Below are 26,003 nucleotides of genomic sequence, written 5' to 3'. Positions count from 1 at the left end.
GCCAAGGCAGGTCTAGCAGTTTTGAAAACACGGAACAAAAATTGCAAAAAATGGCAGTTTAGTTTTTGAGAGAACGAAGCGTCAGATTAGATAAATCAAAATATATTTTACTTGTATTGACGGAATGAAAAATTGATTACAAATTCGGAAAGACAGATCCAGCAATTTCGGAGATAGAGAGAAAAAAGTTAAATTAAAAAAATGTCATTTGAAAAAAAAAATGACAAAAATGATCAATGAAATTGATGATCACATGAAATTATTAGTTTTGTGCGATAAGGTCATCGCAATATAAAATATGAATGAATAAATTTATAGAATATGATTATATTTATGATAATCTATTTGAACATATTTAAAACATTTGTTATTATCATTGATCAATTTTTAATGATTTCTGATTGTTTCAAATTCTCAAATATTTAATTACGGGAAGTTCCTTGCCTTAGAACACAATGCCTTGCACCACTAGTTGTATTCAAAATGATGCACTTGAAGTCAAAGTTAGTTAACTCTATAATTCAAATTTTTGAACAGAGCGGTTGAAACAAATCTCGAACGAACAAAATTTGATAGGCAATATTCCCAATGGTTACTTAAATAAACAAATTCATTTGTTTCGTATCGTAGTATACAAAAACAATTGATGCTCTGTGAAATCAATGATCTGGATTATTCTAAAATATAATTGATCAAAAATATTTCAGTCGTAAAAGTAATAAAGAGAATCTTTAATAATTGAATTGTGTGAAAGAAAATCGAAGTGTATAAAGTAGTAAAGCGGTGACAAACGGCGTATACGATAAGTGCAAATCAGGTATGACTTTTCACAATTAGTGTCAGCTCGGTAAGCGTCATTTTCACGTAATGAACCATAACTAGATATACCAGTTTCGCGTATGGAGTCCGATCTGCAGCACAATTAGAATTTTTTCCTCCTGCATATTGTTGTTTTAGCCGCGTCAGAGTTGGTCAGGTAAGACGATAAATACAGGAGCAAGAGGAACACTCGCACACAACGACAGAGTGAGCCAGTGTGCGCGGTCGTGGCCATTGATAGAGCGACTTAACATCAAACTGATTTCAGTCGAATAGATAGAGTCCAACAGGTGCAGTGATAGACGACGAGCACCAAGTGGACAAGACACCAGTGGACAAACAGTGAAATTGTTGATTTGATTGTATCAGTGATAGCCAGTGATATAACAATATTGTGTTAAAAAATGATGACGCCGACCGAAATTAGCAATTTGAAAAAAGTGAAGTTGGAGAATTTTTGGGACGAGGTCGATCCCAAAAACATATCGCCTGAGTATCCAAAAAATGAAATCCAGGATTTTTTCAGCGGCGGAAGCGTCTTCATAACCGGCGGTACCGGATTTTTGGGAAAATGTAAGCAATGACAAATTATATTATTTAAACACAAGACAACACTATATATAGATTTAATTCTCAAAAAATGTTCATTTTTAATTAAGTGTTACATCATTCTAAATCGTTACTATCGCATTTTACTATTTCCGGGTGATATTAACATGTTAATTGCTACGATAATATCGGAAAAGCTTACGCATAAACCATGGTAACTTTATTAGACAATTTATTTAAAAATGTATAAAAAAAATTATTTGCCAAAATTCCGAGTCAGATGATTTAGTTAAAAATATATCAAGAAAACTTAAAAAAAAGGAAAATTTTTTTTCTTAAATTCCTAGAAAAACATTATTTTTTATGTCACACATAGCCTTTCATTATTTTTTCCTGAATTCCTAGAAAAAGCACTATTTTTATGTCACACATATATGACTGACATCGCATTTTATTGTCATTTCCTAAATTCCTAGAAAACCACTATTATTTATATCACATAAAAACACTGTATTTTATGTCACACATATATAACTGACATAGCCTTATATTGTGTTTTCTTAAATTCCTAGAAAAACACTTTTATTATTTTTTTCTAAATTCCTAAAAAAAAACACTATTTTTTATGTCACGCATATACGACTGACATAGCCTTATATTGTTTTTTCCTAAATTCCTAGAAAACCACTATTATTTATATCACATGACATAGCCTATATTATTTTTACCTAAATTCCTAGAAAAACACTGTATTTTATGTCACACATATATGACTGACATAGCCTTATATTGTGTTTTCTTAAATTCCTAGAAAAACACTATTTTTTATGTCACACGACATAGCCTTTTATTATTTTTCTCTACATTCCTAAAAAAACACTATATTTTATGTCACACATATATGACTGACATAGACTTATATTGTTTTTCCCTAAATTCCTAGAAAAACACTATTTTTTATGTCACACAACATAGCCTTTTTATTATTTTTCCCTAAATTCTTAGAAGAACACTATTTTTTATGTTACACATATATGACTGACATAGCCTTATATTGTTTTTTCCTAAATTCCTAGAAAAACACTATTTTTTATGTCACATGACATAGCCTTTATTATTTTTCCCTAAATTCCTAAAAAACACTATTTTTTGTGTCACACATATATAACTAAAATAGCCATACATTATTTTTTCCTAAATTCCTAGAAAAACACTATTTTTTATGTCATACATATACGACTGACATAGCCTTATATTGTTTTTTCCTAACTTTCTAGAAAAACACTATTTTTTATGTCACACGACATAGCCTTTTATTATTTTTTCCTAAATTCCTAGAAAAAACACTATATTTTATGTCACACATATGCGACTGACATAGCCTTATATTGTTTTTTCCTAAATTCCTAGAAAGACACTATTTTTTATGTCACACAACATAACCTTTTATTATTTTTCCCTAAATTTTTAGAAGAACACTATTCTTTAGGTCTGATTATATATGACTGACATAGCCTTATATTATTTTTTTCTAAATTCCTAAAAAAAACACTATTTTTTATGTCACACATACATGGCTGACATAGCCTTATGTTGTTTCTCCCTAAAATCCTAGAAAAACACTATTTTTTATGTCACACATATGCGACTTATAAATAGACATATAAATATCCTTTTATTGTTTTTTCCTAAATTCCTAGAAAAACACTATTTTTTTATGTTACACATATATGACTGACATAGCCTTATATTGTTTTTTCCTAAATTCCTAGAAAAACCCTATTTTTTATTATACTATTTTTTCACACATATATGGTTGGCATAGCCCTATATTATTTATAGCTCAAGTGTAATTTTTTAGTGTCAACCACATATGACTGACATGGCGATTAACGTGTTAAAATTATTTATAACATGATACTCTAATAATAAATACTTCAAAACGTTAAATATATCCCAATAATATGGTCCATATACTTTAATTTTTGAGAAAAAAATGAATATTCATAAAATAGAAAAATAAAAATCGTATATTTTGGACAAAAAGTTAGTTAGATAATTACACATTGCCTCACTAGCTTTTAATAACTTGGTAATTTTTATTATTGCAATAAAAATATTAATTAATTTTTATTTAATGTTTCATGCAGAAATACACGATTTTTCAATGCATTTTCAAATTAAACGGTTGTTACAATCTTAAATTATACAATAAAATTAGTATATTCGTATGTTGCATACGATACACTTTCTTGAATGTTATTTGCTCACATGCAAACACTTTCTAAGTGCAATTGGTAAACCAGATCATTGGAACAAGATAGTAATTGCAGTTATATCAAAAAGCGATATGATAAAAAATTGTATACATTTTTTTTACGTTCCATGCCAACTTCAATATTTATTCGTTCGTTCTATATATGTATTTCGATATGAACGTGTAAAGCAAATTCCAATCGACATGAAATTACAAACAATCAATTCGCACGTGAAGTGCGAAAAGATGTAAATAATGTATTTAGAATACACGCTTTGTCGCTTAAAAATAAAATCGCAGACAAGCTAATAAGTACAACAAATGCATGACTATCGAAAGTGATGCATACGATCACGAACTAATGTATTCCACATGTATTCAGAAATGGAAAGTTGTTGATTTCATCCGAAAATCGAAATTGAGGATTTTCTATCATTTTAAGTTTTTCAATATTGTAAAGATCTTGTCAAAAAGTATTTGTCTGTGTCTAACTCCAACTCCAATAATTTGTATTTTAAAATGCAAAATATAATTACCAGGGTACGGTTGTGCCAGATAGTTACAGTCGCTATAAGAACAAAACTATACAGATTTTGAGATAAAATCCATTGGGAATAAGGCGAAGTATGTTTGTTCGAACAAGTTACCATTATTGCTTTCAGTCAGTGCCCTAGGTTAACATTATCTGTAGACCGCATTGCTTTTAACGAGTCAAAAGTGAATTTTCATGTTCGATTTCTTTTGTTAATAATTATAATTATTACTTGTATGCAGATAGATCACTCTGTTTGTTATTTTGCTATAAGTTGAACATTAGTAGTTATTTAAGTGTAAGTTGAACATTAGTAGTTATTTATTAACAATTAGTTTTTGCATAAATATGTAATTTAATTCAGTCATAACGATGATTTGCTTTCAAAAGCGTGCGTTGGGTACGGTGGTGACAAATTCTGTGGGTATGGTTGTGACATGTATTTTTTGTGCTTTTCGTTAAAGATTAAACAGATAAAAAATTTTAACTTAACTAATTGTAAGACAAAATACAAAGAAAACAAAATTTCAATATAAGAAAAAAAAATTACAAAAATGTTTTTTAAATTTGTTTAAAAAAATATGTTCTGTTACATATTGTTATATTCTTTTCATAAGCTATGTTTAAATGATTCTTCTGCCCCGGGTTTTTCTAAAAGCAATTTTTGACCCGGATTTAGATTTTTTGTTCCGGATTATTCCGGGTTGAATAAAAATTTTCGGTTAAAATAGTCTTTCGCATTAATAAATTCTAACTTTTATATGCAATTTCACGAAAATTTAATAGAACTAACAAGTAAGTGCAAGTTTTTCAAGGTAATTATGAAGAAAATTGATCAGAATTTTAATACAAGACTCAAAAGTGAAAAAATATATAGATCAAAATATATAAAACAATACTATATACTAACGTCATAAGTCAAAGAATAGCATAATGTAATTGACAATAAAAGTTCGCAATTCTTTAAAAAAGGGGTAATTTAAAAAAAATCTGTTTTTATTGTATTCTTAAATAATAGTATTTGTTATTTTAAATATGATTTTATTTAAGTTATTTACCATAAAAAGCACCCCTTTCCCCGTCCGCTGTCCCGCAACTAAAAATTGTCGTCCTGGTTTTAACTTAAAAAAATATGGTCATCAAATTATAAATCATTTTGCCCTTTTCTTGTATAATTTGATTTTATGACTAATCCATCGTATTTAAGAACAGTATTTCAGTATTTCCACGTAAACAATTATTCAAATTACAATTTAATTTATTTATCTCCGAGCTATCTGGTAAATAAATAAAATTATTGCTCATCCAAAAAGTGGCATAACTGTACCCAGTTTCCCTATACATTTATTTGAATATCAGCGAACCTACTTTTGATAAATAACATATTTAAAAAAATACGTTGCGTTAAAAAGAGTAATTGCTGTGCATAAGAAATTACCAATATTTCTATTATATCTTATATTTTGTATATACCCAATAATCAGTTTAACGGTTTCGTTTAGTTTTTGCATATATAGTAATACTAATTATATAAACGTTATTTGAAATACGCTTACAATATCTAATCTTATCTCTATAAAAACATGCTTAGCAGTTGCTTTTGTTGTTACCAATAATGTTATTACCGTAAACAACGATAGAACTATATAAAAAGTAGTTAGTGACATATAAAAACTTTGTTTTTATTATGCTAAGCATACCTTACATATGCATAAACATGAAAGTTTTCTAATAAAATGTACTAGCTTTGTGAGTGGTATAATAGACAAAGTGTTGGAAAAGCTACGATAGTAAATGTGAGTTCAAATTGGAACATTTTGTTTAAAAATCGATCAATATCATAAAATTTATTTTTAAAAATTATATATTTAATTCGCAAAGGTATAATTTATTGGGCCCGTGTATAATGAATCATATAAATGCACAGCTTCAAATGTATAAAGAGATTTTTATAATGGTTACCTTAAATCTCAGAATTTAGATAAAATCAAAGCATCATACAAAAAATAATCTGTTTTTCAACATATCAACAAAAAATACATATTTAAGCGGTATATAACAATTTTTAATATATAAGCTAATTGCAAATATTTAATTATTTATAGGTAACAAAACAAGATTTTATATGAAATAAAAAATTGATTAATGGTTAATAAATAATCATAAAATTTATTTACTTCAGCTCATATGATGAATTTTTCGCTATGCGCCGCTTATTCAAGTGCAAATATTGAAAGCCTTTAATTTTATTGAATCCTTTCTAAATTAATTTTGTTTTTCGTATTTATTCATATTCAATTTTTAAAATTCCATCAAAATTCATAACGCATACATAAAAAAATCACGTTAAAAATATCTCGCAAAACTGGTTCGACAATATATTAAATTCATGCAAAACGCAATACATATACAATGGCATAAAAAACATTCGTGATTCAAGATAATAAATCTGAATCAATTTTAAAACGAATATAAAACATTCTTTGTTTGAGAAAAAAATATTTGTAAACTATGCAAACTAAATTCTGTAAATTTATATCAGAAAAGCAATTTATAAGCCAGAATAAATTTAAATAACTTGTAAGTTTTGTTTTCAGCAAAGCGCAACACCAATATTAAAATTATATGAGTATAGTTGTTGTACAATGCACTTGAAAAATATCCTATTTTGTTCAGGAATTTTTCCAATGCAAAAATACTATAAAATAAAATGAAAGTTTTATTGATCAATAAAAATAATAACTAGTTGGGTGTAGTAACGAAATGTTCGAGGAATACTGAATGTTTTAAAATAGATTATTATCAATATTGTAACATTGTCTAAAATTTATAAGAATTATATAAACTGAATTGCAAAGTTGAAATTATTTGATCAAAGTATATTAGAGTATTAGTATCAATTTGTTTAGATTTCAAACCTATTTCTTCACAGAGTTCAAATCTCTGTGAAAGAAATCAAAGTCGTAGTTTTGATTTCTGTGTATGAAAAATAATAAAAAAAAATAATCTAAAAAATATTTTGGTCATCACTATCCTATAGCTTAAAATAAATCATAAAATTATTTTTTTATGAGTGGTTTGGCATAGTGATATTTATTTGTTTTGTATTATCCTAAATAGCAATATAAATATTGAGAATTATAATAAATTATGAAAGAAAAGGCAATAAATTGACTAGAAAAATCTAATAAATCTGTGAAGGATACCTCGAAAAACTCGTCATATCTTTTTTATTTAATCTATTAATATTATATAAACTCATTCTCAAAGCAGATTTTGCCGATTGCATTTCATAAAAGTATTTTACGTCAGATTTTCTGGTCTTTCGAATGCTATTTTATTAAAAAAAAATTTTTTTCTGAACTACTAAAATTAAAATAGAAATAAAACCCATTTAAAAATACGATTTTTAGATTATTTCTTCTGTAACCGAATATAAATATTGAAATGTATAATAATATTTATTATATTTGGACAATATTATATAATTAATTCAAACAATGCACCAAATTTAATTGAAATCATAACAGACATAAAATATTTTTGTTTTTGCATTATAGGTAATTTATTTGAATTATTGGAAAATTTTAGTGGTATACTAGTATGATTTATAGTAGTATATGCATAATTTTCTCATACGAAATGATGGATTTCTTAGTTTTTTATTGATTTTTTTCGATTTTATTTGTTAATCATGTCACTAACAATGATATCACCTCAAAGTTCATACAATTACAAATTATTATTTAACGTATTATTACTTTAATATTAAAAAAAAATATTACTTAGTTATGATGACTATTATTATTGAAATTGTAACATGATTTTTGAAAATTAATTTTGATTAGTTGATTTAAATATAATTTGATGTTTATTAAATTTGCAATTGTTAATACGTTTAACCAATGAAAATTTTCCACCTGTTATTCACTGTTGAATATCATCAAAATTATTTTCAATGCTATAATATTAAGCAAATATTCATTCATTAATGCATATAATAACCGTTTATTCATTCAAAAAAATTATATTTGAATATTTTTCATTTGATGCAATCAAATAAATTACGCAATGTCATACATAAACATTTTTCGTACATACTAGAACTCATTTAAAGCGGTTTCTAATGGTCATAATTATAAATGACCCCCTAGCACCTCGTTTTAAAAATCAATTTAAAACTAAATATAACTCTTTAAATGACATGCATAAAATTATTTTAATTTATTATTGTGTAATATATTATATCGTACTGTCATTACTTTTAGTAGACAGTTTTAGCATTACATTTTGCATTTATTCTCTATTAATTTAAGTTACAAGTCCGGTGTTTAACCTTCATTTATCAAACTTTGATATGAAAATTTTTGTGATATTAAGTTTGATTAATTTAAAATAATGGTTCATGTGTTAAAGTGAATATCCATGTATTTTTAAATTACTTTAATTATTTTAAAAAATCGGAAAAATATGGCGACAATAAAATTAATCATTTAATAGACTCGCAGAAATAATTAATAATAGTTAGTTATCACAATGATACGGGACGTTGAATTGCTTTAGAAAAATCAGATGCAAATAAAAATAATATATAGATATAAATAAAATTTAAAAAAAAACTGCAATAGAAAATGGATATAGTATAAAGCGGGGCTTAAAGGTCCACGAGTAAAAAAGATCCACCACCGATATCTCAAAAACAAGTAAAGTTAAGAATTTTTTAACAACAATATTTGAAAGTATAGGGTAAAAGATGTATAATCTTACGACCTTTATAACCTCTATAAAAGCTTACACGTGGGTGGGTTAATAAAGACTAACTAACCCTTTACTCTAGAAAAGGTGTAAAAAATAAAAAAAAAATTAAAAAAAGCAATTTTACAAGAGATGAATTGATTAAATAGTTATTCCAACTCTGGTGATAAATATTTCTGACAAAATACCAGATCAAGGTGTTATCTCTGTAAAAAATGTACCCATGAAATTTATATTTTGCATTGGTTTAATGATGTAGCTATTATTTTGTAAAAACCCTTTAAAATTAAAAACTAGCGGTGCATGACAAACCAAATTGCTGGTACTTCCCGTATCAAAAATTAAAATTTTTAAAAATGATTCAACTTGTTTTTAGATTTTTCAAAAAAAAAATAGATTTTTGAGAATTTTAAAATTTAAAAAATAGAATTGACCTTTTTGAACAATTTAAATTTTTTTACGATTTGAAATATTTTGGAAATCTTGAACTTTTTTTTCAAAGCAATCGCGATACAATAGCTGCTTAGAAACGACATATCAAAGCGCGATAGCGCCGCGTCGCAGCCTAACGGAAAAACATTGGTACGGAACCCATAGAAATGTAAACAAAATTCATACTTATTAATAAAATCTGTATAAAATATTTGATAATTTTATGTGCATATATCGAATGATCATTTTTGTCCGCCTATTGGCATTCTTTTTTTTTTTAGTTTTTTATTGGATCTCCGAAACCGCTAAATCTGCCTTACCAAAAATTTTATCAGTTCATTTCGTCAATACAAATAAAATGTTTTTCGAAATATCAGAACCTGCCTTTGTTAAAAACTAATCAGCACGTCTCCCCATTAATACAAATCAAATGTTTCTTGAATTATTGAAATCGGTTGATCTTTATTTTGATTATGTATTATACAGCATAAAATTGTGCTTAAGTAGATTAATAAAATTCGTCACCTGAAGTCACCTTAAACTTATTTTCTTCTTGTTTTTTTTAGTTTTAACTGCGTACAAATAAGTTAAATGAATAAAAGTCAAATTTAATATATGTAGAAAAATATAAGTAATAAAAAACAAATTTTAATTTAAACAAATATTTTCTTGATAATTAGAAACAGCCAACACGTGTTCAATTAAATGACGAATAAGATTCGTCATCTGCACTTTCCGAAAGGTATATCATTAACGAGTCTCAATAGTTATAAAAATAATTGTGTACCATGACGCGAGAGGTAAAAATAACAAAGTATAAAAAGTCATGTATATTTTTAAAAATAATTTTCAAATGCGTGTTTTATTAAAACGAGAGAAAAAAGTGGTTGCAGTTACCGGTTACCGTACTATATGTATGTAGAAAATTTCAGTTTCCGGAGTAACAAATCATTTTAACAGTGCGTTGACATTGTCTGTGAGGCGTCACAAAGTTTAATATATGGCTAAGGGTGTGATAATATTTATTTCGTGACAATAACAGAATTAAATTCAACAACCGTAATAGCACGGAAAAACTGGATATTCCGTTATAGTTTAAAATAGAATATGGATCTACGGATTAAAATGATAGAAATGGAGCAAAATCATTGAAGCTTATTTACCTGTTATAATCAAATAAATAATATTTTATAGTGGAGCTTATATTCGACTATGTATGTATTTTACCCAGTTTTAAACCCTGTCGCTAAGTTAGTGTTTTCCACAAGAGGGTCGCGGAAAAATGTATTCAAAAATTAAGGATTATGCCTCTAATATACTAGAAATTATAACAAAAAATTAGTATTCTTATAGTTTAATAAATAGTTTAACTTATAGTAACAAATCTTGAAGCTAAGGCAAACACAACATGCCGTCCATGGACGACACTCGTACACACAGCTGATGTCGTCCATGGCTAACGTTCCATGCCAAGGAAAGTCGCTTAAGTCTATTAGTATTATTCTAGTCAAGATATTAACGCTCTATTGACATCTAATAACTAATTTATTGACGGTCCATTGACAACTGATTACATTGACTCAATTTTTATAGTTTTTTTTTATTATTATTACTTAAATAGAAAATTAAAATACATCGTTTCTAGTCTACCTATGTGATGATTCAATATTTTTATAAAGCAAAATCAAAATTTTGCTGCAATAGATTTATTAAGATACAATACGTGCAATTTATGAATTATTATTTTCATTATCAGTCACTATAGTTTTCATTATCAGTCATCATAAAAAACTATTTAAATCTTAATCATTTTTAAATCAAGTAGCTAAATGATATTTGGTATCTAAAATATAAAAGGGTGGCTCAACCTAGAATTTTTTTTTATTATTAATTTCCCTCAGGATAAGTTATAGTAATCGCAAACAAATCGTAAACAAAATTTTTTTACATATCTCTACGTTTCAAAGGTTTATGAACATTTTAACATATCTTAGAAAAAAATTGACGTATGTGTGTGTGTGTCTGTGTGCACTTGTGTGTGTATGTGTGGATAAAAGTTTTCGGTGACGATTTCGAAAGCTCGAATTAACCAATTTGAATAATTCAAAAAACGTTCGATTCATATCGATGGAGAGACATGCTGATTAGTTTTAGGCAAAGGCAGGTTTAACCGTATCGAAGAAAAAAAATTAAAAACTGACATTTGGCGGTGAAAAATTATCATTAGACATATTATGCACATCAATTTATCAGATATTTTTTAGTTTTTAATAATTAGTACAAATTTTGTTTCTACTTTTTTGGGTTTCGTACCAAGAATTATGTTTAAAAAAATTCAAAAATTTAAAAAGAAATTTTTTTCAAAATATCAAAAAAATTAAGCTTTTAAAAATTTTAAATTACTGTACAAGAAGTTCCAACAGTTTGCCTAAGGACAAGATGCCATGCACCACTAGTAATTATTTGTACAACTTTAAATTGATATTTTCTCTAAAAGACAACCCAGCAGTCATTTTTTTTTTGTAAGTTATATATATGTTTAACGTAATGTGTATACATGTTGCAGCACTGCCTGCAAATGCTATTTTTACTTTAGATCATATTTGAAATCTACAACCACAAGTGAGAATTTAATATGAAACTGCTCAATATCAAGCTTGCCCAAAGTTGGAAAAATCGGACCCAAAACCCACGTCCTTCACCAATAATTGATCGAATACTGTTTTCAAAAAATTTGTATGTTTATGATCTTTCAAATCGTTGTTTGTAAACAATCTCTGACACGCGTCCTACCGCATGAAGCCTTTTTATTGTGAGGAAGAGATGACTGCCGATCATCTCTTCCGCCTACAATGCACATCATACTTATATGGCAAAACTGAATAAATTACTAGCAACATAACACGTAAACAAAATAATAAACATAGAGTCAGAAGCACATGCTGTCGAGATTGAGCCCGTCGTTGTCTAAAGGTTCGGAACATTGGTTAGCACAAAATAGTCCTGGATTTGATCCCTACATTGACCAACTTGATATCGAGCAGTATGATATTAAATTTTCACTTGAGGTTATAGGCCTCAAATATAATCTCAAATAAAATACGTCCACATTATTAGATACAGATATTTAATATACACAGCTCATAGATTAAATTTTGAATAGTGTTTGTCATGAAACACAGTCTTGATATAGATTAACCATAATGCTGTATAATATCCGAACCTGTATAAGCGTGTCTAATCGCTTCATGGTAATATCGAATCCAAACCAACGAATAATATCTCTATTATCTTATACTTACAACTTATTTAAATAATTACTATCTAAATGCATTATTTGAAAATTTTAATATAATTTTATGCTGCAGGTGCTTTTTAAAAAGTTGCAAATTTATGTAAACTTCTATCGATTTACTCCACTTTCTGAAAAATCTCAATTTATATCAAAGCACTTGTTATCGTCAATTATTTTTACAATTACAATAACTCCGAAATAATAAATATCTAACAACAATTTTGTAAATAAGACTGTAATAGTTTTAAGTAACAAAATAAATTATTAATAATAATAATAATGGTAATAAATATTTTTATTACTAAGCACTAAAAATTATCATTGACTCAATTTAAAATTACTAATAAACGATTTAAGATAACATTAATTCTTTTTCGTACCGTGTTATTAGCAAAAATTATAATAAAATAATAATAATATATCAGTTTTCTTGTATATAACAAAGATAACTACAGACATACATAAAAATAATTTTGTTAAGAACTATATTAAGTTCATTATAATTTATTCAAAATACAGAAATAAGACCATAGCCAACTGAAATGAAATTATTGTTAAGCAACACAGGTATTTTCCCAATGAGTATATTTTGCCACGTGCAGAAAATATTAAAATATTTTTATATCAGACGATACAATATATAAATATAATCAAATTATATATAATATAATCAAAATAAGTTCAAAAGAAAGAAGTCATAGAAGTAAAGCGAAGAAAGCGTCATTTCATTTATTTCGCATGACCTTCCGCGATTTTTATATCAAAGTTATATAGATATTATTAATATTCATAAAAAATTAATCGTCGAAAGATTTAGAAGTACCTAAGATTTTATAATGCGTAATGTTCCTACTAAAGAAAAATTCAATCGCATACAGTTTAAATGTTGTAATGTAGGTTTATATACATTTATATAAATGTTTATAATGTACGTATTGTAGAATTTAAATCAAAGACATAAGAAAATTTGTAGCCTGTTGACCACAAATATAACAAAAACTAGATTTTTTTCTCACATTCTACAATAATCATGGAACAATAGCAAACTTTTCATAGTACTTAAAATGTCTAAATCAAATGTCTAAATCCAGTGATTTGACTTTCAGGTATGATGGTATAGTTTAGAATAACTAACCATAGTAAAAGTAAAATTTTCAAAAAAATGTAATAAAATCCTTTTGTTTCACTCCAATACTATAAGAATTTGCATGAACTTCCCGAAATGTGTAATAGTTGACTTAATCAACCGAAATTGAGATTTAAATGTTGCGATTTCCAATTGAATTTTCTCACACCCATTTAAATTATCTGTAATTATAGTAACTATATTGCACAGTCACAGACTTGTATGTCCTAAAATTGAAGGTTATTATTCCAAATTTTAATAAACTGACAATGTTTGATTCATCACATCACAAAAGCAACTTTTGATACTTTTGACGATGTTATTTTTTCAAACTTTGATGAATTTTTAAAATCAAACTACTTGCGTGAAATTTCAGTATGTTCTTTATGACCATGGTTTTTACCAACGTAAAAAATTTCATCGACAAAAAAATTTCAACAGTTAATTACAAAGAAACGGATCGGCCGATCTTTGTCCAAAACTAATCAGGACGACTCCCAAAAAAATAACATCTTTCGAATAGTTTTTGAAAGTTTAAAATCGATTCAGAATTGTGGGCTAAAATGTGGACAATTTTTTTTTCAATTTTCTGAGATTTACAAAAAACGGTTTTGCTGATCGTCACGCAAAACTGACAAATACTATAACTTATCGAGTTATATCCAATGGCTATTAAATTTTTGAAATTGGCCCAATCGGTTTTGAGAAAATGTCGACAAAAGGGTCAAAAATTGACTCACATACACAAACACACATTTTCTTCAAATTTGTGTCTCATTCGATTCAAACGTCGAGAAAACATAAAATTAGCAAATCGTTTTTTTGACGAAAACATAAACTTCTCCTTCAGGGAATTAATTATGTATTCCAACACAAAGGTCGACACTTAGTTTTCTGAAAAACCTAATTCAGAATATGTAATAACAAACTTTTACTATAACAAAATTTAAAAATATAATGATTGACTAACTTTTACTTCAGTTTCCAAACTCCACAGTCACATAAAATTCTCTTTTTTATTGTCTCTTTAGTAGTAGTAATAGTAGTAACACATTTGAATTGATATTACAACAGAAGTTTTGAACAATGATGTGCATTATTTAATCGCCTTCTTGACATTGTATTTTATGGAGTTAATCAATTTGTGCGTGTTTTGATTTCTATGTTCATTACTCGTATAATTGTTTAGACCGGTTTGAAGACAGTCTTACACAAGGTTGCGAGAACCGGTCAAGGTTTGGACCGAGTCCGGGGTCGCGTTCGGGCCGGAACAGAAACCGGAACCGGATCCGTGTAGAAGCAGAATACGACTGACAGCCCTATATAACATTACTACATCATTTTCTTTGATACTCAAAATTAATTCTCTTGTTTTAAACAAAACTTTAAAATTTAACGCTATTGCTCGAAGTTTGAATCCAGTTGAAATAGAAGAACGTTGATAAATATTTTTCTCTCATCAGATAGAATTTAAAACTTGATATAAAGTTTAATCATTTTTTGAATATATAGTTGTAGCATTTACAAAATATACCTAGGTAAAATTTTCTTAGTAATACCAAACAATATTTATTGTATTTTTAAATTTTTAAAAAGTTATTATTTTTTTTTTAACTTTGGAAAAATTTAATTTTTGAAAATTTTGAAATTTGAAAAATTATTTTTTTTTATATTTTAAGTTTTTTTAAAAGCAATCGCGCTGCGTAGCTGTTTTATAGACAAAATATCAAAGCGCGTAAGCGACGCATCGCACTTATCTATGTGCAGTAACGCGTTCCTGTTTAAAGTACTTAGATAATTGATAGTTTTTCACATTATAAGAGATAATAAGATTATTCAAGTATTTTCCATGAAAGTAACCATATTTCACTATTGAATATTGCTATTAATACCAAACTGTTTTACAAGCATACATATTTTAAATATAACTAGTGGTGCATGGCAATTGCTGGTACTTCCCGTACCGAAACCTGAATTATAGAAAAAAACTTTGCAAAACTTCGAAAAAAATCAGATTTTTGAGAAATTTTTGAAAAAAATTGACTCTTGAAAAGTTAGATTTTTTATATTCTGATTTTTTTTTATTTATTTATTTTGATTCTTTTTTGATTTTGAACATTTTTTTAAGCAATTGCGCTGCATAGCCGATTTGGTGTCGAAATATCAAAGCGCGTAAGCGCTGCGTAGTCGTCTCGTGTAAACATTGGTACAGAAGCTGAAATGAACACAAAATTTGTACTTATCATTATAATCTTTATAAAATATCTGATAATATGATGTACATATCTAATGTTCATTTTTGATCGCCAAATGGCATTATTTTTTACATTTTTCATTGGATCTACGGGGACGCTGGACCTGCCTTTACAAAAATTTTACCAGTTTGTCAATGCAAGTAAAATATTTTTTGAATTATTTAAGTCAGACGCTCCGTTATCTCAAAAACTGAAATACCATTTCTGACCCTTTTTTCCCCGTAGCTCTGAAACGGGTAGACCTGCCTTTGCTAAAAACTAATCAGTAGGAAACAAATGTTTTTTTAATTATTCAAATCGGTGGATCCGTATTCGCGAAATCGTCGACAAAAATTTGTATCCGCACACACACACATACGCACGCACGCATACATCCATTTTTTATGCCAAAATGTTCAGAAACCTCTGAAACGTTCAGATATATAAAAATTCCGATTTTCGATTTTTTTGCAATTACTATAACTTACCTTACGGTAAGTTAAAAACGTCAACAATAAATATGTTCTTTCTAAATTTTACATGAAATTTTTTAATTGAAAAGTATATTTCCATAATTTATAAAAAAGTAATTTTAAATTATCAAGATATTTACTAACTCAGATTATTACTGAGAGACAACATGAATCACTAAAATATTTTACTGATCACGTTCCTATCGTCTCCTTTGACCTTTATTATTAAACGGAACTTCAAAGTTCAAACAATTATCAATAACTTGTTTTAAATAATTTATAGCAAATAAAATTAAAATACTAAACCCAGAACCAATAGTGTGAAATAAAAGACTAATGGTTTTTTTTTTTTTGACAAAATCGAATATAGTTTATGTCAACGATTCGATTGAAAAAAATACCGCAATTAGGTCAAACAAATTGCTATTGTTGAACAGGTTTATTCGCATAATATTAAACTGGTTGCATGTATCATCATCAAGTACACGATTCTGATGGTCAGTAAATCACTGAACAAAGTGGTTTGTCTTGAACACATTGCAACATCATGGACAATTATATTACATATTCCTATAGCAATTGTAATAAAACAAAAACTCCTATTGACAAATTTTTAGTTTCTCGAGTCACTTAAAACGACATTACAATATCATCATGTAAATTATAATTACATCAGGTACTAAATTTAGAAATTATTAATTTATTTGCAGTATTGATAGAAAAAATACTGAGGACATGTCCCGATTTGTCAAGAATCTACATCTTGGTCCGAGACAAAAAAGGGAAAGATGCAAAAAATAGATTAAAAGATATGTTAAATGATGTGGTATGTTTTTAAACATATAAAACTTGTTATTGGTGATTTTAAGAATAGAATTAAACTTTATGCTTTTTTAGGTATTCCAGCGATTAAAGAAAGAGAGTCCGTTGGCCCAACAAAAATTGGAGGTTGTTTATGGAGATGTTGGCAAGCCCGATTTAGGGTTGTCGGAAAGTGATAGAAAAATTATACAGGATAATGTAAATATAAAAAAATAATAATAGAAAAAATAAATCAGAATTAATTAGTTAAATTTAAAAAATATAGAGGTGAATTATTTTATAGATATCTCGATTATGATGATATAAATAATTGATAAAATTTCATAAAATCGTGTATTAATCTTATAAATTAATTTGTGCTAAAAATTAATATTAATTTATCAATTTAACAAAAAACTACATTTACAATATTATAAAAAAACTATTTGTGGAGCATATTTAAAAAATATATATATTAATTTTATCTTCTAATTATTAAGACATTAAAGTCTTGATTAAAAAATAAATTATAACCAAAAAAAAAAATCTAATTTTGTTGATAATTCACCATATACTTTTTTTGCCTATAATTTCTACAATCCTATTAATCATATATAGCTAAAAATAATATTTAATATTTAATATTTAAAAAAAGTCAAATATTAACAAAATACTTTTCCAGGCAACAGTTATATTACACGTAGCAGCCACTGTCAATTTCCACGAGCCATTAAAAAACTCAGTTGCCATAAATGTTAAGGGGACATTAGAGATGTTGAAACTGGCGAAAAACTGCGAAAAACTAAAAAGCGTTGTTCATGTTTCAACCGCCTTTTCCTTCTGCCCGCACAAAGAAATAGACGAAAAGTAAATATAAAAAACTAAATGATATAATTATATTTTTATTTTTAACCGCATTCATTTAAAGTAATTTTTATATCATTGCTATTTTTTACAGATTTTATAATATGCCAGTCAAATATGATGATTTAATTCAGTTAACAAATACGCATGATGACCAAAAACTCGAAAGTATGTTGCCAAAGTAAGTACTATTTCCTAATAAATAATTGATAGCTATTTTAGTTATTGGAATAAGATGCTCCTAGTAATCTTATTACCCAATAAACTAAATTTAATAATATCTAATCTAATAATATATAAAACACAAGAATTTGGTATAAATATTTTCCTAATTATCGTTAAATGTTGTTCACAATTTCGCAAATTTATTTCACATTTTCAAAAGCTCCTTTGTCGCAAGTCTGATTTATCCACAAATGTTTATTAAGCTTTGCTAAAAATTTGGTATAGTCTATTATATTTTTTTATTCTGTATTATGGTTTCGTTTCTATATTATTTTCCATTCATGATCTAAAGTTTTTCACAACAGTTTTAATTAATTTCTTTGTAAAACACAAACTAGAGCTTTGGGTCTCTAATAGAAAGGGGTAACAAACCTATACATTAAATTAAGATGATAATATTTTTAATAATATATTAAAATTTATTTATGTATATTAGGGTGGTCCTTAATATGTACATTTTGAGCTAAAACTTTTAGAGAATTTTCTTATATCAATTTGGAAGCATTTAGGCCCCTGGGAGCAATAAAATTTGAAAATGTCCATATTAAGGACCACCATAATGTATATATATAAGCTTGCTGACAAAGATCATTATGTGTTAAAATATTCTAATACAATGAATGTTCGAATTATCCATCTTAAGAAAAACTGTTTAGAACAGGTTTAAGATGCTTTTTAGACAATCATTACTCATAATGATTGCGCACCTTCTTCAAATTGAATTATTATTGTTATTAATATAAGCGAGTTATTATTAGAATTTATAGTAATTGGCAAAATACTAACACATTCAAAAATTTATTGTTAGAATTTTAGGTGAATGGCCAAATACTTATGCTTTTACAAAGGCTGTAGCCGAAGACATTGTGAGGAAAAACGCGGACTCATTACCGATATCGATATTTAGACCTGGCATAGGTAAAAAATAAATTAATATTAATTATTACAACAAATAGATAAGCATAAATTAATATTAAATAATATTTAGAAATAATTTTGCATGTTCAATAAAAATGATATTCAAGAGAGTATCAATGTAGAACCTAAACCAACATTATTAATTGAACCTAGATTGATATTATCTCTAGAAAGCCCTTTAGCAATATTGCTTGATGAGAATATTTTTTATATCGTTTTTGCGTCGAGCTATTAAAATAGAGACTGAACAAAGATTTAAACTTTTTTTGTTATGAAAAATGCGCGGTGAGATAAAAGTTATAGGTTAAGTAAATAATTAAATACATATACACAAGTAGTTACCAAGACAACGGGGTATTTATTGTGCATAACTCTAATTTTGCATTTTTCATTGATTAGATAAATATTATTTAGTCTCTATAATTTTTTTTTTCAAAAGATATATTTCAGTATAGAAGAACCATTATTACATATTATATATAATTATACTATGTGAGTTTGTTACCCGAGGGTATTACTACAACTATGTTTATATAAATTTATCAGTATACATTTTTATTAATTGCTTTTCATTTTGGTTAATTATATGTATTAAACTAAACTTGAAATATGCGGAAAGTTATTTTACTGAAGTTTTTCTTCTAAATTACCTATGACACCATTTTAATTTTGAAGGCGAATAATGTATAGTATGATTACTATTTTTATGGCGGGTTGAATAATCTTTTAATAATTTTGGCCATCGGCAAAAAATCTCAAAAAATTCGCATTAATAGATAACCTAACGGTAATCCGAATTAATATTCATCGTGTCCCAAATGTTTGCTATCATATATGCATAAAATTATTTTTTATAAATATACATACGTTTGCTTTGTATATACTTTTTTCTGATAAAAAATATCGTACACGTATTTAAATATATCAAATTCGAACACTGTTAGAATTAACATTCAAATAATTTTATTACAAACTTCACTTTAGTTCGTCATGTAACCAAGTTTGACTACAATTGACTTTTTCATAATTACAGATTTGAATGAATTTCAAAAATTTTAAATTTAATTTGAAAAATAAATCAATTCATTGAAGGGGCATTCTGGTCTAGAGGCATGAATTTTATGCGATGTTTGGAAGGCTTTATAGAAAAAGGAACATAATATCTTTACTAAATATTTTTTTTACATTATGTCTTGGAAATATGAAAAACATATTTTTAACTACGTTCGTCTCTAATCACTCGTTTATTATCTCTAAATACACTCTCTACAATACTCATTCTCAATAATTATACTGAATACTCAATATTATAAAAATTAAAATAATAATATAGATTTAATTCTAAAAGATGATAAAGTAAGAGTCTCAAAAAATTGGCACCTGACCATACCCATAATTATAGCTCTCCGAAATAATCCGAAGAAGAAAAAAAAAATATATTATTAATCTAGAATAATGTCGCTTTCCTATGAACTACGGTTATGATAAAATATTTGTTCTTCACATAACAGTGACTTTTTTTTTGTTTTCTCGAATTTGTTAAAAATAGTTAAAATCGGTATGTGTGGATCGGATCGTAGTTTATATTGAAGAGAAATCTATGAAGAAGACTCTGTAAAAATTTCAAGTAAATCGGTCCAGTAGAATTTGAGAAATCGTGGGTATCGTATCAAAAAAAAAACAGTTTCCAGAAAAACGCGTTTAAAGTTTCGCGGAAGAAGGAATTAGAGGAGGATTACCGTCTTCAAACAGCTATATCTTGAAAAATAATTTATATATCGGAGGGTCCTTTCATAAACATATTCTTCTTTAGTGGATTTTTGAAAATATCCAAAAATATAAAAAACGATTTTTTTAATTCCAGACCAGAATACCCCCTTGCAACTCTTATGTTCATTCTTGTGAATTCAAATCCCGCTATTTTTAGAAATTTATTTAGACAAATTATTGATTAATTACAAGAACTATTTAAAAAAAGAACAACTATTCACTGCATAAAATAGCAAAAATAAAAAAATCGCTATGCATAGAATCAAAAACATTGAAATTATAACATTCAACAAAATTGTAACATATCAGGATATTTATGACCATGAACCTCTCTATATACAAGATATTTAAATACCTGAAATGCACGAATTTAAAATTTTTTCTTTACCATTTCATTACCCCGGCGCAATGTTTATTAAAAAAGTCAATTAATTGCACTGCACAGTATAATCTATTACCTCGAAGGACCAGATATAATTTATTATTAAAATGGCTATATCAAGCCTTTAAAATAAGTCATTGTAAAAAAAAGTAAGATTGGTTATTAATAGTATATATTTGCTAGATGTTTAACGTTCAAGTTTTGCGCACAGAATGATTAAATTGCTTATAACTAGCTAAGCGTAACTAGCGTACCCATACTAGGGTAGGAAATTATTTTATCGATGTCAGGTAAAGATTGGTAAAGCTCGAACAACTATCAACCTTGTCACCATATACAAAACTCTTAAACTAGTAAATCTGATGGCAATTCAATTGATTATTAAATCGATTATTAAATTTTCAGTGATTGCAACATACAAAGAACCAATTCGTAGTTGGATCGACAACGTGTATGGACCTACGGGGGTTGCGATGGGCGCCGGAACGGGAGTCCTGCACGTGTTCCGATGCACATCGTCGGAAATCATTGAAATGGTTCCAGGCGACTTAGTCATAAACGGAATTATCGCATGCGCTTACAACACCTCGACAATGAACCACACACAAAGGTAAGACGACCACATAAACTAGTGGTGCGTGGCATCGTGTCTTAAGGCAAATTCATGGAACTTCCCGTACCGCGATTGAAAATTTGTAAAAGCTTTGAAAAAATTTTAAAAATAATTACATTGTGAGAACTTTGAAAATTTTGGGAAAATTAGAATTTTTTGAAAAAATTAATTATTTTATATTATGCATTTTATTCTTTTTAATTTTGAATTTTTTTAAAGCATTCGTACTGTGTAACTGTTTTAGAAACAAAATATCGAAGCGGTTAAACATTATAAATCGTACAAAACTCCTAGAGACGTAAACAAAATTTGTACTTATAATTAAAATATCTACAAATTATCTGGCAACTAGATACGCATATGTCTAATCATAATTTTTGAGCGCCAGCTGGCGTTTTTTTACTATTTTCATTGGATCGCCAAAATTGATGGACCTGCGCTCCCAAAAATTTAACCAGCTCTTCATTTCATTAATACAAGTAGAATGTTTTTTGAAACATTCAAATGGGATACTCGGTTCTCTCAGAAACTGAATTATAATTTTTTGAACTTTTTGTCCAGTTTCTTTGAAACGGCCATTTTTGCCTTGGCCAAAAAGAAATCAGCACGTCAATAGGAATCGAATGTTTTTCAATTTTTCAATTTGTTCAAACCGGTTGATCCATGTTCTCGAAATCGTCGACAAAAATTTGTATCCGCACATACGTATATACATACTACACACACACATCGATTTTTTCTAAAGTATGCCTAAATGTAAAGATGTGCAAAAAATTTTATTTTCGATTTTTTTGCTGTTGCTAAATCATACAAGTGTAGTACTACTAAAATGTTGTGCAAATATGAATATTAAATGAAAGTATTGTTTCTAATAATATTTAAATGGCATACCACTTACAAACTTTTAATTTGTCGGTTTTTGACTTTTTGTCAACGTTTTCATAACCCTTTCCACTCGGATGCCGCCGCGGAAAAATTTATATAAATCTCGGATTTCGCGAGTGGAAAGGGTTAAAAGTGGTTTCAAAGACTTAAAAGTCATTCGATGTAATTCGGTAAGAATTCGCGTTGATTAAGTTTACACGACTATCGGCCGAACCGTTTCTTCAAAATTAACGAAAAATTCTACCTTTTTATCAACCTTTTCACAAAAAATCGTAAACCGTTTTTTAAAATTTAAAAGGCGTTCGAGTAATATTCAGGATTCTTATGAAATGAGAAAAATCGAGTAGTTTTTGTTTAAAAAAAATGACGTTTTTTATTGAAAATTGATTCTATTTTTATTATTGTTAATTAAGTCAATTATATACACGTATCGAAAAGTTCATAAAAGTTGCCCTAAGGCAAAATGCCACTTATAATAATTATAATATATATATTATATATCTATATATATATATATATATATATATTTATATATTTATTTATTTATTTTTATTATTAAACAAGTTACATGTATAGCACTATATATAAATTCAATTTAATAAAATAAATTTGTTTCCAATAGGCACCCAGAAGATATAAAAATATATAACTACGTATCATCAATAGAAAATCCAATAACTCACGAAGAATTTATGGAAAAAAATGATCGATATGGAAAGCAATACCCAACAATAAGGGCTTTATGGTAAGTTAAAATATTTTAACGTACAATCATCCATAGAAAATTACATATGTAAATAAAAAATAAAATAAAAATGAAAATTACTTATATATAATAACTAGGTTTATCAAAACTTGTTGGTAATATTTATCGAAGAGTACCTATTTTTCAATATATCCGAAAAGTAATATTTAATAAAAACATATTATTCTTCGAATTTTGAGCAATTTAACTATATATTAGATTTTATATCGTGTTAACTAAACATTAGCAACCAAAATATCTAATGTATAAATATCAATCGGTAAATGTTTTTTGTTTTCAGGTATCATTGTTTAATATTGACGAATAACGTGCCATTCTACTACCTCTGCACATTATTCCTGCACTTCATCCCAGCTCTGATATTCGACGGTTTTGCTCTCCTAACAAATAATAAGCCACAGTATGTACAAAAATTTATTGCAAACTATAGTAATATGATCACAAATAAAGTCACTGTGAATTTAACATCGTAATTATTTTTCAGATTATTAAGATTGTATAAGAAAATCCATAAATTCAGTGGAGCCATCGCTTACTTCGCTTGCAACTCTTGGGTGTTCCATAACAACAACACACAAGTAAGGATTTTAAATCAATTATAATAATATCGATCGATCTTAAAAATACAATAATACGGATAAATTCAATTATTGAATGTGTAAATTAATTCTGGTTAATTTTAGGCGTTATGGAAAGGATTATCGCATTCTGCCCAAGTAGTATATCCATTCAGTATGGCAGATATGAGTTGGGAGAAACATAGCGAAACGCATTTACTTGGTTTGAGGACATATTTATTGAAAGAGGATTTAGATACATTGCCAAAGGCGATCGTCAAGTATCGCAGGTAAAATAAATATATATTGATAGTTCAGTGAAAATAAAATTTATTTATGCGTCCAGAAAAATACTTTCTGGAAGCGTTTCGAAGCAGAACCGATAGTTGTACTCCATCTTTCTGGTTTTACTCCATCATTTTGGTTCTATATAATTTTTGTTAGATCATTGCATCTAAAAAATCACCAATATTTGCCCTTTCTCTACGGCAGTTCAATGAAAATAAAATTTATTTATGCATCCAAAAAATACAGTTTCAAAGCAGAACCGAGAGTTCTACGTTATCTTTCTGGTTCTACTCCATCATTTTGGTTCTATATAAATGTTGTAATTCATTGCATCTAAAAAATCATCAATATTAGCCCTTTCTCTACGGCAGTTTAGTGAAAATAAAATTTATTTATACATCCAAAAAATAAAGTTTAGAAGTAGAACCGTGAGTTGTACTCCACCTTTCTGGTTCTACTCCATCATTCTGGTTCTATATAATTGTTGTTAAATCATTGCACCTAAAAATTCACTAATATTAGCCCTTTCTCCACGGCAGAGTTTTCCGATGGAGTGACCCTGCCGTATGAGTCAGCAAGCCGCCCAAGTATTTGTTACACAAATTATTTTAAAATGTTCCAATCATTACAATAAAGATGTATTAAAAAATTTAAAATTATACTTCTAAAGAACTAGAGACAACAATTAGATTTCACAGTAATTCAGCTCGAGATGTTAAAAATCTTGAAAAAATCATACTGGATGTCGTCTTTAGGCGACCCTGATAGAGCGAAAGGGTTAATATAAAATTTATATCAAAGAGTAAAATGATGAAATGTTAGCACAAAAATAAATATAGCACAGTAGTCTGTATTTAAAATTTGAAAATTATACTTCTGAAAAATTAGAGACAACAATTAGAGTTCGTAGTAATTTAAATAAGGCTCTAAAATCTTGAAGCAAGAATCGACATACTCGATATCGTCTTTAGACAACGCTAGTAGAGCAAAAGGGTTAATATTTATTTTTAAGTTACTTTCATTAAGGAATAAAAATGAAGAAATAAAAACGGCACAGTATCTTCTCAAAAGCTTGTTATATGAACGACTTATATGATTAAATCATTATACTTTTGTATTAATTAATATAGATACCTCAGTCTATTTGTTATTGAATCTTAATTAATCAACGCATCTAATTATCACTATAATTTAAAACTTATCGTACTGTTTCTCTTTTCAGATTAAAACTGTTGCACAATACAGTCAAGCTACTATTCTGGCTCTTCATGATTTACTGTGTATACTGTGTGTTCACGAATATTTTGTTATTTATATTCTAATATAAAAATGTGCATAAATTATAAGTTACCTGTAATCATTGTTTAATTAAATAAATATATATAGTATATATTGCATTTTTTAAATAATACTAGTTAGTAGTAATGTAATATTAGTAATTACCTCGCTGCCAGGGGTGTGA

The 26,003-nt window shown here is 27.3% G+C and overlaps 1 protein-coding gene across 1 annotated transcript; it reads left to right on the top strand.

Annotated features, from left to right (window-relative positions):
* The first annotated feature begins 1,034 nt into the window (after window positions 1-1,034).
* On the top strand, window positions 1,035-25,863 carry LOC113374919 (fatty acyl-CoA reductase wat-like). Its single transcript, XM_026614880.1, has 12 exons — window positions 1,035-1,392; window positions 17,183-17,298; window positions 17,370-17,492; window positions 17,956-18,140; window positions 18,232-18,318; window positions 19,171-19,280; window positions 21,838-22,042; window positions 23,553-23,675; window positions 23,977-24,096; window positions 24,181-24,274; window positions 24,380-24,543; window positions 25,764-25,863. Exons 1-12 carry the CDS (start codon window positions 1,224-1,226, stop codon window positions 25,861-25,863), a joined length of 1,596 nt encoding a protein of 531 aa, XP_026470665.1. The 5' UTR covers window positions 1,035-1,223.
* Window positions 25,864-26,003: the final 140 nt, after the last annotated feature.

This window comes from Ctenocephalides felis, unplaced genomic scaffold (genome assembly GCF_003426905.1).
Source record: "Ctenocephalides felis isolate EL2017-DRISC unplaced genomic scaffold, ASM342690v1 CF-g0.4_SCAFFOLD_01886, whole genome shotgun sequence".
Classification (NCBI taxonomy): domain Eukaryota; kingdom Metazoa; phylum Arthropoda; class Insecta; order Siphonaptera; family Pulicidae; genus Ctenocephalides; species Ctenocephalides felis.
Note: the sequence above shows the minus strand (reverse complement) of the source record. Positions and strands in the feature narration are given on the sequence as shown.

Excerpts from the sequence above, each read along its gene's own strand:
- LOC113374919 (XM_026614880.1), top strand. The coding sequence starts at position 1,224 with ATGATGACGCCGACCGAAATTAGCAATTTGAAAAAAGTGAAGTTGGAG. Across the intron at positions 17,493-17,955 it reads GAAAAATTATACAGGATAAT|GCAACAGTTATATTACACGT; the intron begins GTAAATATAAAA and ends ATACTTTTCCAG. Across the intron at positions 18,319-19,170 it reads CTCGAAAGTATGTTGCCAAA|AATTTTAGGTGAATGGCCAA; the intron begins GTAAGTACTATT and ends ATTTATTGTTAG.